The following is a 13,829-nucleotide window of genomic DNA, read 5'->3' as shown; positions in this document are numbered from 1 at the left end:
GCACTGCAAGCAGAAGCTCCTACAGCTAGTGGCTGTGCACAGCTTGCAATTTAAGGAAGACAAAGAAGAGCAACAGAAGAGCAGTGAAACAGACAATCAGAGAAGATATTGCATCAAAAATCCCAGGACATTTAGCATCATCACATCTGAGTTGGAATGCAGCTCAGAAGCTTGTTTTTCAAAGATTTATGACACTCTAATGTGAATGTTTACTTGTTAGGAAGACATTCTTAGATCTATTTTGACTCGGTTTCTACAATTGCCAACTCACTGGCGCATTGGCAGTTAGTAAAATTACCGCCAATCAACCCACCATTCTGCTTATAGGAGTTCCCTGTAGTCAGTTTCACCAGAGGACTAAGGTGCATAATGTTGATGCTCAATTTTGTTATTCCTATCTGTCACACCTAAAATCTGTTTAAACCTATCTGCTAATGCTATTGGATACAACTAGAATCAACTGTTGGGGTTTGGCAGGGGGTTGGGGTTGTGTGTCATTTTAGCTTGGTTTCGTTGTATGAGGAGGAGGAACAGAGGGATGAGCTCAGTAAGAAACATAAAGAACAAATATGAGTATAACCCAGAAAAGAAGATCTGGAAACTGCATAATAACCTATTCAAATTTGACCATGCTATACCTGCCACTCTTTTTCGCTTGGTACAAGTCCAGTTTTCATAATATTTGGCTTTGCCAGTTCCAAAAATTCTTCAAGTGGTGGCAATGGCTTTTCATCAATGTCTGGATTGGTGAAAACCATAAGATGTTGAGATTGACAACCCGTCTGCAATTTCCACACAGCCAAATCTCAATTTGAGTACAACACACATCCTCTAGCAAAAACCACTCAATACTTAACTTTATACAGAGCCTGCACACTCTATACATGACTTCTTAAGACAAATTCAGCTACAGCTTATCATATAAAGTAACCAGTATGATAATATCAAGCTTCACCAGATGAGAAATAAGTGGAAAGTCAAAAGTATTATTGTAAGATGTACTAATGGAATCAAAACACTCCATGAATAGAAACATCTAAAATGTGTATCATCTTCCAGGTCAAAATAAGAAAATGCTCTGTAAGAACACAATTTTAGCATGCTCAAAAGTGGAAACAAATGAATGTGCAGCACTCCATACCTCACCAAAACACTTGAGAAATTCGCCTAAAGACTTTCGAAGCTCTTCTACAGCCTTGTTCTTTCCAACTGCCTTCAAGCGCTTTAATGCCGCCTTCTCCTCTTCATCTAGAAGCTTGAGTGTATCCTGCTGCTTTGCTGACTTCCGCAACTGTCTCCTTTCCTTTGGTAATCTAGGCTGTGCCATCAGAGTAGATGATCTGGTGGCTTCTTCTTGTTCTTCTTCTTCTTCACTTGCCCATTGCTCCATCCTGGCAAATCTGCTCTTTCGCTGCTCCAGGATTCTTATTGCTCGTTCAGCAGCCTCTTTGTTAGAAAGCATTGGACGGGGTTGCTCTTGAGGATAATCAAATTCCACACTTGTCTCTCTCCCCGACAAGCTTGGCTGAAGCTCAAGACCCAGAAGCTGAGAAGAAGGCTTCCGTCCTCGGCCAGCACCCAGATCAAGACCAGGAGAAGTAAAAGACTTAATCTGACCCAGCCCTAACTCAAAATCTTGAGCTGAAAGTAGTCTCCCTCGGCCCGCTCCTGCAGAACACCACAGAATTAATATTCCCACGTGCCAAAACTAATAAAAGTAACCAATCTAGCAAAAGGGAAAAACTCAAGGGAAAAGGAATCAATGATTCCTCTCCATAAAGAACAGATTCAAAAAAATATCATCCAGAACACAAATCATCTAGAAGTTGATATTGCAAAAGACATTTGACTGCGAGTCTAGGGTTTTTGAGGTCAGCAAGGCCCCATACATGATGATTTAAAACAAACTCTTGTCACAGGTAAATCAGTCCCCAATTGACCATAATCCTGTTGACAGGTATACCACTCACCTTGCCCACATTCCTAGTTTTCATTCCGTGCATAAACTGAACCTCTCCTTTTCTATTCAGGTCATTATTGGGTCAACAAAACTTTCTTATTCTTTCTTAGCATTACAAATCACACTCATGGCAATGGCTCAGCTGACTTTTTATGTATGTATGTATGTATGTATGTATGCAAGCAAGCAAGAACTTAATATTTTAAGCCATAAAACGCAAAAACTAAATGCATACATGTATGTATGTATGTATGTATGTATGTATGTATGCAAGAACTTAATATTTAAAGCCATAAAACACAAAAACTGCACGTGTGTGTGTGTGCGTGCAAGCGCGTGCGCGCGCGCACACACACACAAAATCAATTCAAAGATAAACACACAATACGACAATCCAACAATCTTGATTCACAATCCCATATATTGTTATCAGCATTGACACTTTCATGATGAAATTGCAGCTAAAAAAGCCATTTATTAGCATAAGCCCAGAGTAAGAGTGCAATCCTGCTCATTCCAAGATCAACTAATGCAAGTTCATTGAAAAAGTATGATTCACATCAATCATAAAGCTCCAATCGAATTCCCCCCAATTCATACATAAGATGATTGCACTCAATCCTCAATTGGCTCACACATGTGCTTTAAATCTCACCAGACAGTTAAATGTTGCACTTCTTTGCTTTGAATCTCTGCATCCATCACAGTAAAAACTGTAGCACAAGCTTCTCTAAATGACCGAGGACACTCGATCTTGACTATCACTGGATAGTAAAACTCTCATCATCCTCAAATGAGCTACAAGTTTTTCTTACAAATAAAATTTGACAGCCTTAAAGATAACTTCAAACATCATTTTGTTTCCACTTTTTCAATGTCAAAATCTTGCTCTATAGAATACAAGTTAAATGGTCAACATTCCATTTTAGCAACATTCAAAAGGGTCAAAAAGAGCTGTCAAAGTAAAACCTTGCTCTAAGCAGCACAAGTTAAAAAGTCAACTCGGTTTTGGCAATGTGCAAAATGGCTTATGAGTCATTTCCACCTGAACTTATAAGCAGTGGAACAGAAAAGTGCTTTGTTTTTTTAGATTAAAATTGCTTGATTGAGCCATTTAGAATGAGTTAGCACTCCTACCAAGTATGAGCTGAGCTGAACCCCACCAGCCCAGCTGAGCTGCTGTTGTTCTGCAGACCCTTCTGCTTATGATAGCCTCACCTAGCTTCCTTCACCCCTGCCAAATCAACGCACTGCCACCCCAATCTAACCAGCATGCTGCTGAGCCAGTGAAAAGCCAGCAGTGCACAGCCCCCTGCCTTCCCAGCTAGTGCGTGGCCCTCCCTGCTCTGCCTCACTTCCTTTTCCTTCTCTTTGTCTGTTCTCCTCCCTTTGCTATACACCCCCTGCCAGCCTTTTTCTTTATTTCATGCACTTCTCGATTTTTTCACTTCCCTATTCTCTTTTCTCTCTCCTCTCCTCAATGCCCCATCCACCTCCATGGCAGCCACTCCTTCCGCTCCAGTAGCCTTCTTCAGCTCCTCACCTCAACCTCTTCTTTCTCCTCTTCAATCTCTCCCTCTCCCCTGACAATGGAACCCATGCAACAAGACCCAGGAACATACATGTTTCAAGAAACAGAATCCCAACCAAATGAAGCAATGAGCAAGGCTTGCAAGACAGCAACCGGCCCTTTGGTCTCACCAGGAGACTCCAGTACAGCGCCCCACACTCCCTCAGCTGAAGTCTTTCAGCCTATCCGCTTTGCTCCTAACACGAAGCTTTGGTGACCAACCAAAGTCATTAGATGCATTAACATTTAATTGCAATACATTACTTTCATTATGATATTCAATTCTATAAAAATAAGATGCTGTTTATCAGATTACTTCGCATTATCTTTTCTATTCGCCACATAATAGTGACTTGTTGAATGTGTATGCAAATAGCATTGGTCACATTGTGCCAAGCAGATAGGCAAAGAATTAATGTGTTTTCTGTTTTTCATAAGCAAAATTATTATCAGTCGAAGTAATGGAGATGCAATGATTCTTGTATTTGCCAATGGACCACCTTTGTGTCAGAAGTGGATGCAGCAATGGAAGCATAAACATGTGCTGCAATAAACTGCTGAACACAAGCCACAAAAGAAAGGAAAGAAGGAACACTAAAGAACACAATACAAATGAAAACTCAAATGTATGCTTGGGAATGGAATCCATATATCCAACACGAGACAATGGCATACAACAGTGAGTCACTCGTTGTGTGGGCACCAGCACCAGCTCCTTTCCCCAAGAAAATATCCACAAGTGTGATGATGAGTGATTGACTGATTAAGGAGGAAGAACCTCAATAAATAGGACAAAAATATGTCCTCAATATGATCAGGTCAGCCAGCAATAAATGCTAAATACGACCAAAATGAAGACCATAAAAAATGCCTAAAATAATCTACATAATGGCCAGCCCTAAAACATGCACCAACTCATACATGAGTTGACCTATCTACTAACACCCTCTCTCTGATCATGGGGAATCTGATACAATACAATTGTACAATGATAAGGAACCATAAACAAGACAACATAGAACCACCAAGTAGAACCATGGATACCCAAGCAGTGGATGCGTGAGCCACCACCAAGGTGCCTCGAAGAAAACCTAAATGTCAATCGTACTAGCACCTGAAAATAAAGAAGATCGTAGCATATCTTTGTGTTTGTCGTTAATGCCTCTCAATAGCATATAGGAACATCCTATCAAAAATGCCTCTAGAACATATGTGACCATGGAATCCCCACCTTTGGCCAACACTGCCAAAGCTAGCTCCAAGGTTTGAACCTACCAGACTTCAATCGATGCGTCAAGGAAACCCCTCTTTGGATCCTATGCATCAGTATAGATGTATAGATGAGATGTGGCTACCCCATCTGTCCACCCTCTCACACTCCCTCTCTAGCACTCGAGAGTCGTGAGGGATGTCGTTATCACCACCACTAGTAAGCAATAGAGAAGAAGAGGCCATCAATCCCTTCCCACGATCCGAAGAAGCTAGTCCTTTCCGTCCTTGGCCTGCCCGTTGGCCAGAGCATCATAGTCTGAGTCTGACGCAAATGATGACTCATCGCAGGAGTACGCATCGTGCTTCGTCTTTTTGGCCTTCTACTTCCTGGAAGCCGCTAACTCTTTGCAATCCTTTCGTAAACCACCTTTCTTTCCACAATGGTAACATTGGGTCTTCTTCTTCAAACCCCTCTCTGAAGCTGCAAAAGCCTCACTAGAACCTCCATAAGAAGACAAAGTCGCCCCTGTAACCGCAAAGACGCCTCATGCTCAAGTGGCATTGAGATCATATGTGTAAAACTGACAGGAGTGGATGATGTCTACACCCTCAAAGCATTCGCCACTCCATCAAACACTCAAGGGAGTTTGGAGAGTACGAGTCCAATATTTTTAAGCCTCTGGAGAGGACAAACTGCATTTGCCAAAGTTGGTCTTGGATTTGGGTCACACGAAGTAGAAAAGACTGGATGGTATCTTTGGCCTCAAACGTAATTTGCTGGAGTTATCTGGAAGGTGCGGCACCAAGTACATCAGCTACAACTTCATTCATACTTCAAAAAATGTCCTCTAAGAGGTAATTGAAACCGATCGATGACTCACATTAAGCGGTAGTTCCTTCAATTAACACCTGGTCTTTACATACACACACACAAGTAGAGACCTCACTCCCTCGCTCAACACCAAATTGGCCCCGAAGACCGGTGCCCCTCTTGGTATTTCTTTATCAATTAAAACATGGAAATTTACAAAAATTATAATGTTCCAAAATACATAAACTGTGAACAGTTGGTTTTCATCTCTTCTAAGTAAATCCCAGCTGCATAAGAATAGTACAGCATGTCCAGATCCACATCCCTTTTAGGAAAGCATTTTCTGTGACCAAAACTCAATGATTCCACTGAAAATTTGCAGTCTGCATATCTCTGAATTCACTGTTTTTACTGTCCAACATGTCCTAAATTCACTGTTCTTACTGTCCAGCATCTCTAGAGTTCACTGTTCTTACTGTCTAACATGCGTAGAATTCACTGTTCTTACTGTTCAGCATGTGATCGAAACTCAATGACTCGTGTGCAGAATTGCAGTTTGCAAATCTTTGAATTCACTGTTATTACTATCCAGCATGTCCGGCATTTTCTGTCACCAATACTCAATGAATCATGTGCAAAATTTCAGAGAAAACACAGAATTGTACCTTTGATGGAATCAGCCCATCATGCGAAGCATTTCCTTTGAGAATAGAGAGAGAGTTGATCAGAGGGAGCAAGCTCTACCTCCGAACTTGAGTCAGACACATAGAAGTACTTTCCATGGCTGATTTTCTTGCAGCAATCTGCCCTCGGCTCCTCAAACTTCATTCTCCCATCTGCCCCTTATGCCTAATACATTTTTTTTTAATGCTCTCTCTCTCTCTCTCTCTCTCTCTCTGTGGAATTTGTGCCACATGACATACATGTAACAATTTTCCCGTTTAAACCTTCTGGTCTAAAATTCTCCATGATCGGTGCAAAATTTGACCTCGGCACAGACCAGAGAATTAATCCTCGTGTAAAAACGAAAATAATGACGCAAACAGATTCTGGGGTCCAACAATAGTAACTCCCTAAATTTTAGGGATGGTAACCCTTACATTCCTCAAGTTGTTCTGAGTAACTTTTATCCTTGTGACCACATCAAAAAGTGTAGCATGGCTCAATTACGGTGACTTTTATTGTAAACGCCCCGAACAACATAGTATGCTTAACAATTATGATATTCGCTTGTTTTCGAGATTTAATATAAAAGAGAATGAACACTTAAAGCTGAAAATGAAAATTACTCACAAAATTACAGCCATGAAAATGTAAAAGTAATGGAGACAAGATTGAGGGTTGAAGATGGGCAAACCCCCCCCCCCCCCGAAGGAATGTATTTCTGCTCAACCCAAGTTCCTTAGGGAAGAGCTCAGTTACAATCAACCTGAGAGTGAGGAGAAGTAATTCTCACTCTCACAAGATCATGCAAAGACGTACAAACACACATGCATTATCTATTATGCAATAATAAGAACTAATTTCTTTACAGTATGAGAGAAGAAAGAGGGGAAATCAGCCTTTCTCCATCGTTGAATAGTAGTACATGGATAGGGCTTGCTTCTTGTTGCTAAAATGGAAGAAAGAGCTTGAGAACGAGGTGCTGTAATGAATTTACAGGCTTGCTGTCCTGTAAAACAGCAGTGATAGAAGAGGGAATATGGAGGAATTTGATAATGGAGAAGTGGGGGATGATGATGGGGATGGATGGGGCCAGTTTCTGGCTATTTGTGGGTGCTGTACATGAGTTTACAGCAAAGAAAAATGATGCTGAATGAAGAAAAACGAGCTCTTATTTATAGGAGAGGGAAGAGCTAGTACAAAAGGGAAAAGTGGAGTAGCACAAGACAAGTGTCCAACCACATGTCATGAGATGTGACAAGTGGTGGGACACTTGGAAACTTGTGTGACAAGTGTCTTGACACTTGTCTCTTCTCTATGGCCTTCCTTTTTGGGCTGAATACTGTCAAGAATAGAAACAACCAAATTTAGTAAGCACAGTCAAAGTACAAAACTTACTATTTTTAGAATGACATCCCTATTTTTTAGGACTAGCATTTTTAGACTAATTCGAGGCTCCTAAAATTTAGGGACCTCCTAAAATTTAGGGATCTCCTAAAATTTAGGGACCCCCCCCCCCCCCAATATGGGTGTCATATGAAAGCTTTTTCCGTGTACATCGCAAAAACGGTATCAGAATCTTTATGTGACTTTCCTATGCAAAGAAATGTGCATTTCAAGCTTTCAGCCCACACATGCACATTATACAAGCATTTCATGATCATGCCATCTTGTTGGTTGTAACTGTCTGTTCTGGTGGATCTAGTCCAGACTTCAAGGCATCAATCTTTTATGTGTGCGAGTCTAACCCTGATATGTGTGAGTTCTGGTCACAGGCGCCCAATCGGGCCATATAGGTGGAAGTGTGAACTATCTTTTCTCTAACCCACCGCGTGGGTCCACCATAACCTGTGACCACTTATCGATGGCCAGCTCCAATGCACTTTTCTTTATATCTAATTAGCGCAAAGGAAATAAATTTAATAAATCATTATATAGACAAATTAATGAAAAAGGATACAAATTCTGTTTCTATAGAGTTGTGACATATATTCTGTGAGCATGCTCACATGTGCATCTTCTGTCTTTGCCAAGCTCATTGTCCTGCACTATCTCCAATGGCTAAGCACACAGTCCGAAACCACTGGCATTCTATTCTTTAGTGCCCATTCAATATGAAACCGGTTTTAAGACTCAGACAAACCATTAGTTCAATTTGTCCCAATGGCTGCCTCTTCTGGCTATGCAAAGATCCTGGCTTATTCCAAGAGAACTCTGGAGGTAAGAAACAACAGCAACAAAAGAAAAGGAAAATAAAATATTTATATAAGTAAATAAGAAAAGCAACTGTAAAAAGTATCACCAACTGGTAATAGTAACCGCCGATAAAACTTCTTTAGAAATACATCGAAGCAAAGCTGAATAGGCACATGCATCATCCCAATCTCAGGTAAGCACCGCTTCCTCATGGTTATCTTCATCAAGATCATCTGACATCGAAATAAGACGTTTAGGACAAGAAAGAGCTCCACATACTATGTACCATAACTGCTTCTACACAAACCAAGCTTTCATCATAGCACTCCATGTGGGATAGTCAGATCCATGTGGGATAGTCAGAGATCCATGTAACTTATCATCAATGGATGTGCACAGAGGAGCCATCTGTAGAGGATGAGAAAATAAGGAGAGAAATGAAGGTATTGGGAGAGGGAACACAACCAAACCACAAGCACAAACTGCAAAAAATGAGAGTTTACATGCAATATTCACCAAAATCTGACCAAAATAAGACGAAATCTGCTGCAAAAAGGCAAAAAAATCAGCCAGATACTGCCTGAAACAGCAAAAACAGTCACCAGCCATGAGCAAGTGCAAAAACACTAAAACGCAAGTTGGATCAAAAACACATGCAACAAAGGGGGTAATGCAAGCTATACGGATGAAAACATCAGCAAACGCAGCATGAACTACAAAAAAACAGGTCGCCTTAGTGAGAGCAACACTCATCTAATCAGCAATGGTCAAAACAGTCCTGAAATCAGCAAGGAAAACACAATAGGAGCACCGAATCGGAAATCTGATAACATGTCAAAAGTAGATGCAGCAATGGAAGCATAAACATGTGCTGAAATAAACTGCTAAACACAAGACAAAAGAGAAAGGAAAGAAGGAACATTGAAGAACACAATACAGATGAGAACTCAGATGTATGCTTGTGAAATGGAATCCATATATCCAACACGAGACAGTGGCATACAACAAAGAGTCACTCGTTCTGTGGGCACCAGCACCAGCTCCTTTCCCCAACAAAATATCCACAAGTGTGATGGTGAGTGATTGACTAACTAAGGGGGAAGAGCCTCAATAAATAGGACAAAAATATGTCCTCAATATGATCAGGTCAGCCAGCATTTAATGCTGATCGGTCAGCAATAAATGCTAAATATGACCAAAATGAAGACCATTAAAAATGCCTAAAATAATCTAAATAATGCCCATCCCTAAAGCATGCACAGACTCGCACATGAGCTAGAATATCTGCTAACACTCTGGTGTGCATGAATATTAATTTGTACCATTGGTGCACAAATTTATTATTCATTAGTGCACTTTGTATTCCCGAGATTATTTATTATTGTTGCAACCTTTATTTTGTGACATTAGGACAAGACAATTATTTTTGTAGAGTTGGAATTATGGTTTAGACCTCAACAAAAATTAGATAGAGCTTAGGAATGATTAGCCAAAAGCAAGTTGTTCAAGCAAGAAAGGCCAAAAGCCTATAAGAATAGTTTTTGTGATTTTTTGCACAAAAAGCAAAGAAATACAAATCATTAAATGCATGCACAAGGAGGTGTTCACTTGTGCCTTTTTCTTTTTTTATTGGCTTCATTCCCTTATTTCCTTGCTTTCTTTGTTAGTTTTACACATGCCCCACTGTGTGAACACACCTTGCGTGTAAATGTGTGTGTGTGCGCGCGCACACGCGCGCGAAAGGTGCGAACACCTTCTACACCTCCTAGCATTTAATAAGGGTCTCAAAAGGTTTGGGGGAAACCCTATGCCTATATAATGAGACAACCATTATACTTTCATTAACATCTATCACATCAATCTATTCGGCTTGTTGTGTACTCTCTCTCTCTCTCTCTCTCTCTCTCTCTCTCTCTCTCTCATGCTACTGAACTCAACACTGGTATCAGAGCAATAGACCTGATATCTTTTGAGTATCGTCTTCCTTATCGTCTTTGCTCCTCCATCCTCTTGATCCATTTGCATGCTAGACTACTATCTTGGCAATTCTCAACTAACATTGGAGCCATCTCCCGAGTCTGAGATTCAAGCTTGCCTACACCACTTGGTCAGCGTTGGAGCCCTCTCCCAAGATCAAGTATGGACATGTTCCACATACCAAATGGCTAACTCTTCTTTGGCTATTTAGGCTTAGGTGTGTTAGGTCTACCATCATTATCGAATTGCATTATTTCATCTTGGTTCTTGAGGACTGTTGAGCTAAAAATTCATTACAAACTAATTAGCTCTTTAGAACATCCCCAGAGCATGTAAATTACCAAAAGTTTCATTAAACAATGTGCAATCCTAGAAAGTTTCTATGTGCTATAAGCAAAACCCTAATTTGGGAGGATCCTTCCACATCTATAAATAGACATGCTGCCCACCATTCAGCCCCTCCTTGTGTCCAGGTTTCTCACTCCACTATGCAGATTTCAACCATCAGCCACCATTGACAAGCTGTCTAGCCCTTGGCAACTGCAGCCCTTCCTCCTCCAACACCTGGCAACCAGTCTACAGCTACCGGCTTGCTACATGGAGTCATCAGCCTGCTGCATTTACAGTTTCATGTCGCCAAATGCTGCCTCATTGACTACACATGTTCAGCCTACATTCACACCCCCTAGAGCCAGGCAATAGCTTGTTCTCAACCCAGAGTGATCAGCTCAGCTCTGATTTGTGGTTACAATACTTGGGATCCGTCTCCAGTGGACATTGTTGAGCTAAAACTTCATTGCCCTCTAATTAGCTCTTTAAAACAACCCCAAACATTAAATTACCAAAAGTTTCATTAAACACGGAGTGGTTCTAAAGAGTTTCTATGTCCCACATGCAAAACCCTAATTTGGGAGGATCTTTCCACATCTATAAATAGACAAGCTGCCCACCATTCAGCCCTATCCTTGTCTTGCAAGTTTCAGCCATCATCTCCCTTTGGCTAGTTGTCCAACCCCCAGCTACTGCTACTACGTGGTCTACAGCTATTGCCCAACCTCCCACTGCTGCTGGTGATCAACTTCCATCATCTACATCAAGCCCTTTTTTGTGTTTTCAGCACTTTTCTTCATCAAACTTTACTCCCATTAGTGGTTTCTACACTCAAGATCCATCTCTCGTGGATGATAGGCATCAACACCTCCCTCAACCCACTCCCACAAGAGCCACTCACTGTTGGACAGCTCTACCCTTGAGCATCTTGTACATTCTTTCCTTCATTTACAGCATTGACTTATTCACTTCAGAGTTTTCTTTCCTCTCTTTTTATGTTTATGTTTTTGCATTTTGAGTTTTGTGTTTTGCATTTAGGGTTTGAGTTTTGCATGTCACTATCAAAGTTTGTGTTTCAATCATGGCAGTACTTTCTGTGTTTCCTCAGTGCAAACCCTAGCATATCTTCACACGGTATCAAAGCCAGTGCTCTTTTAAAGAGTATCATGTGGCTGGCTATCATGGAGTGCTTGGTTTTGGGTGCGATACATGAATGACATGTATCGGATTCACGATAGCTCAAATGACTCCATCTTCAGATCCTCTAATGCCCTTTAATGGAGGGCCTAAGGAGGCATTATGGTCTTGATTTGGAAGACAATGTTTCTACTAACCTTTCTTGGAGAGATCAATCAATTGAGGTCCAACTATTCTTCATCTCATACTCCTTCACAAGGTGTATCACAATTGAAGCACTCTGCAAACGAGACTAATCACCTCTCACTTGAGGAAGGACTATCCACTCAAGACACAGTCAAAAGTTGAAGCTCTTCATAATCAAGCATAGTGGCAAGTTCGTATAATCCATTTTTGCGTGAATATCATTTTATCTATACTGCTCCTTCTGTTATGCAAGAACCAACTGTAAGTCACCATGGAGACCTTGATTGGGGCCAATATGCTTTGAAGAAAACTCTATGTTCAGAGATATTTCAAAATGCAATCCTTTATCCTATGTCTCATTTAAGTACAAGTTTAGTGCTTCCAATCCACCTTTACATTTTCCACCCTTCTCTTCCACATTCACTTCACATTTAGATTCCACTTCTTTCAATCTAGATCCTTATTGTAGACCTACAATAGATTATCCAATCTTAGCACACGTTGTCTTTAATGCACATCAAGGCTTTAGGCCATCACTAACCACTCAAAAGTATACCACTTTGCACCCAAGTACATCATTAGTGGCAATGCAACCCTTTAACATTGTGCCTTACACAGGTATCTTTATTACAATAGTATCGACAACAGAGATTTTTAGCTTTCTCACATAAGACATTAGCTATTTACAGGCATCATTTCCTTCCTTCGGATTAGTTCCGTTTCTTGTCCACTGTACCGGAAAATCGAGTAACATCTTTGCCACGGAAGAAGAGAGGAGAGAAAAGTAAAAGATTGTCGTTGATTATGTTAACCATAGTAGGATCAAAATGAATTTAGTTCTTCACATGGAGATAATATTGTGTAACCAAAGGCATAAAAGGTGCAGTTGTCAAAGGGTTTCCGGAGGCCTTATCGACGTACCCGCTAGCTACGTCTTTATTCTCTGTACAGTTCCCCGGCCAATAGGATAGAGTCAATCGTTTACCTGCGCTTAACAATAGAGGGCTAAAGATTTTTATATGATTAGCTGAATGATGATAAAATGTAGATCTCATCGAAACAAATCTATGTCTCTTAAACGCTATCTGACCTATGTAAATGAATGATGCAGGATAAATAAGTGCTCTCCAAGCCGAACATGCAAGTCACCCATCATACAGCTTTTTTACTTGCGCTTGACAGATCTTTTTCAAACATTACATTGTCCTTTCTTTTCCAAGTCGTGAAATAGGTTCTTTTTATTGTTCCTTTTTAGAATTGACCTATTTTCGTAAGAAGAGGGCTTAAGGGGCTCAGCTAGGATAATCTGATTTAAGCCTCCCTTAACACAAGAAATTTTGAATAAGAGAAACTTCTCAAATTCCAATCAAATCCGCCTCAAAAAAAAGAGGTTACGAACGAAGTTAGTAGACTCCAAAAGCATACTTAATTCCCAACCACTTAATCAGAAGAGAAAATAGTTAGTGTTAAATGGAATGGGGACAATCCTAAATCGCTTTTATTCTGTATAATAAAAGGCCTTTTGCTTGCTTTCGGCTTGCCCCATTTTTTTGTCTTTAAAAGCGAATCAAAACCACTAAGTCACTTTACTGCTTTATCTTAAGGCTATCTCTTCATTTCAGCGAGAGCGCTTGTTCATTATGTAAGCAATAAGGCATGTTTTGGCATTTCTGGCCCATCAAATTTTTTTCTTTCAATTTTCAACTGCCCTTAGCTTTCAAAGCATAACAAGTACATAGGCCCTTTTTTTTTTTACTTAGCATTCACTAAGTGCTTTCTTACTTCTA

The 13,829-nt window shown here is 40.5% G+C and overlaps 1 protein-coding gene across 2 annotated transcripts in view; it reads right to left on the bottom strand.

Annotated features, from left to right (window-relative positions):
* LOC148037340 (uncharacterized) overlaps positions 1 to 13,829 on the bottom strand; it is an 84,017-nt gene that overhangs the window by 33,721 nt on the left and 36,467 nt on the right. For both annotated transcript variants that reach the window (XM_087676246.1, XM_087676247.1), the window contains exons 5-6: positions 1,142 to 1,668; positions 639 to 782 (exon numbers count right to left, since the gene is read on the bottom strand). In XM_087676246.1, the coding sequence (XP_087532372.1) occupies positions 639 to 782; positions 1,142 to 1,668 (671 nt within the window). The remainder of the gene's footprint in view (positions 1 to 638; positions 783 to 1,141; positions 1,669 to 13,829) is intronic.

Source organism: Lygodium microphyllum, chromosome 4, assembly GCF_053477565.2.
Source record: "Lygodium microphyllum isolate KBCC chromosome 4, Lygodium_microphyllum_v1.1.10, whole genome shotgun sequence".
In the NCBI taxonomy this organism is placed as follows: Eukaryota; Viridiplantae; Streptophyta; class Polypodiopsida; order Schizaeales; family Lygodiaceae; genus Lygodium; species Lygodium microphyllum.
Note: the sequence above shows the minus strand (reverse complement) of the source record. Positions and strands in the feature narration are given on the sequence as shown.